General features: G+C 38.0%; 1 protein-coding gene across 1 annotated transcript in view; it reads left to right on the forward strand.

Annotated features, from left to right (window-relative positions):
* Positions 1–274, forward strand: part of LOC119590999 (exosome complex component CSL4-like) — a gene marked incomplete at its 3' end in the record, with an annotated part of 3,038 nt that extends 2,764 nt beyond the window's left edge. The window contains 1 exon segment of the mRNA XM_037939731.1: positions 92–274. Within this exon segment, the coding sequence (XP_037795659.1) occupies positions 92–274 (183 nt within the window).
* Positions 275–442: the final 168 nt, after the last annotated feature.

Consider the following 442-nt stretch of genomic DNA (forward strand, 5'->3'; position numbering starts at 1 on the left):
GGAATACAGTATTTTCTTACAACACTAGGATTCAGTTAACAGATTACTCTAAAGGAATTCATTAACAGTAGTAGTACTTTGCTCTCCACAGGTGTCTTTGGGACTCCAAGGGACAGTAATGCCAGAGGTTGGAAGTATCGTCACATGCCGAGTCCTCACAGTGAATCCAAACCAGGCCTCCGTATCAATTCTCTGCGTGGGATTCCATCTGCTGCATACTCCAGTGTCAGGAACAGTCAGGAAACAGAATGTTCGTGATCATCAAATAGACTTGGTGAGTTGTTGCTTGGTCTGAGTTGTGTTATTGTGTGATATATTTTGTACTTTTAATATGATGAATCGTGTGTAAAAAACTAGAAACATGTTTATCAAAGAGGTACTGATTTTTTTTTTTCTCAGTAGCCTAATTTTATTAATTTGGGGTTCTCATTTTATGGAAATA

This window comes from Penaeus monodon, chromosome 28, assembly GCF_015228065.2.
Source record: "Penaeus monodon isolate SGIC_2016 chromosome 28, NSTDA_Pmon_1, whole genome shotgun sequence".
Classification (NCBI taxonomy): Eukaryota; Metazoa; Arthropoda; class Malacostraca; order Decapoda; family Penaeidae; genus Penaeus; species Penaeus monodon.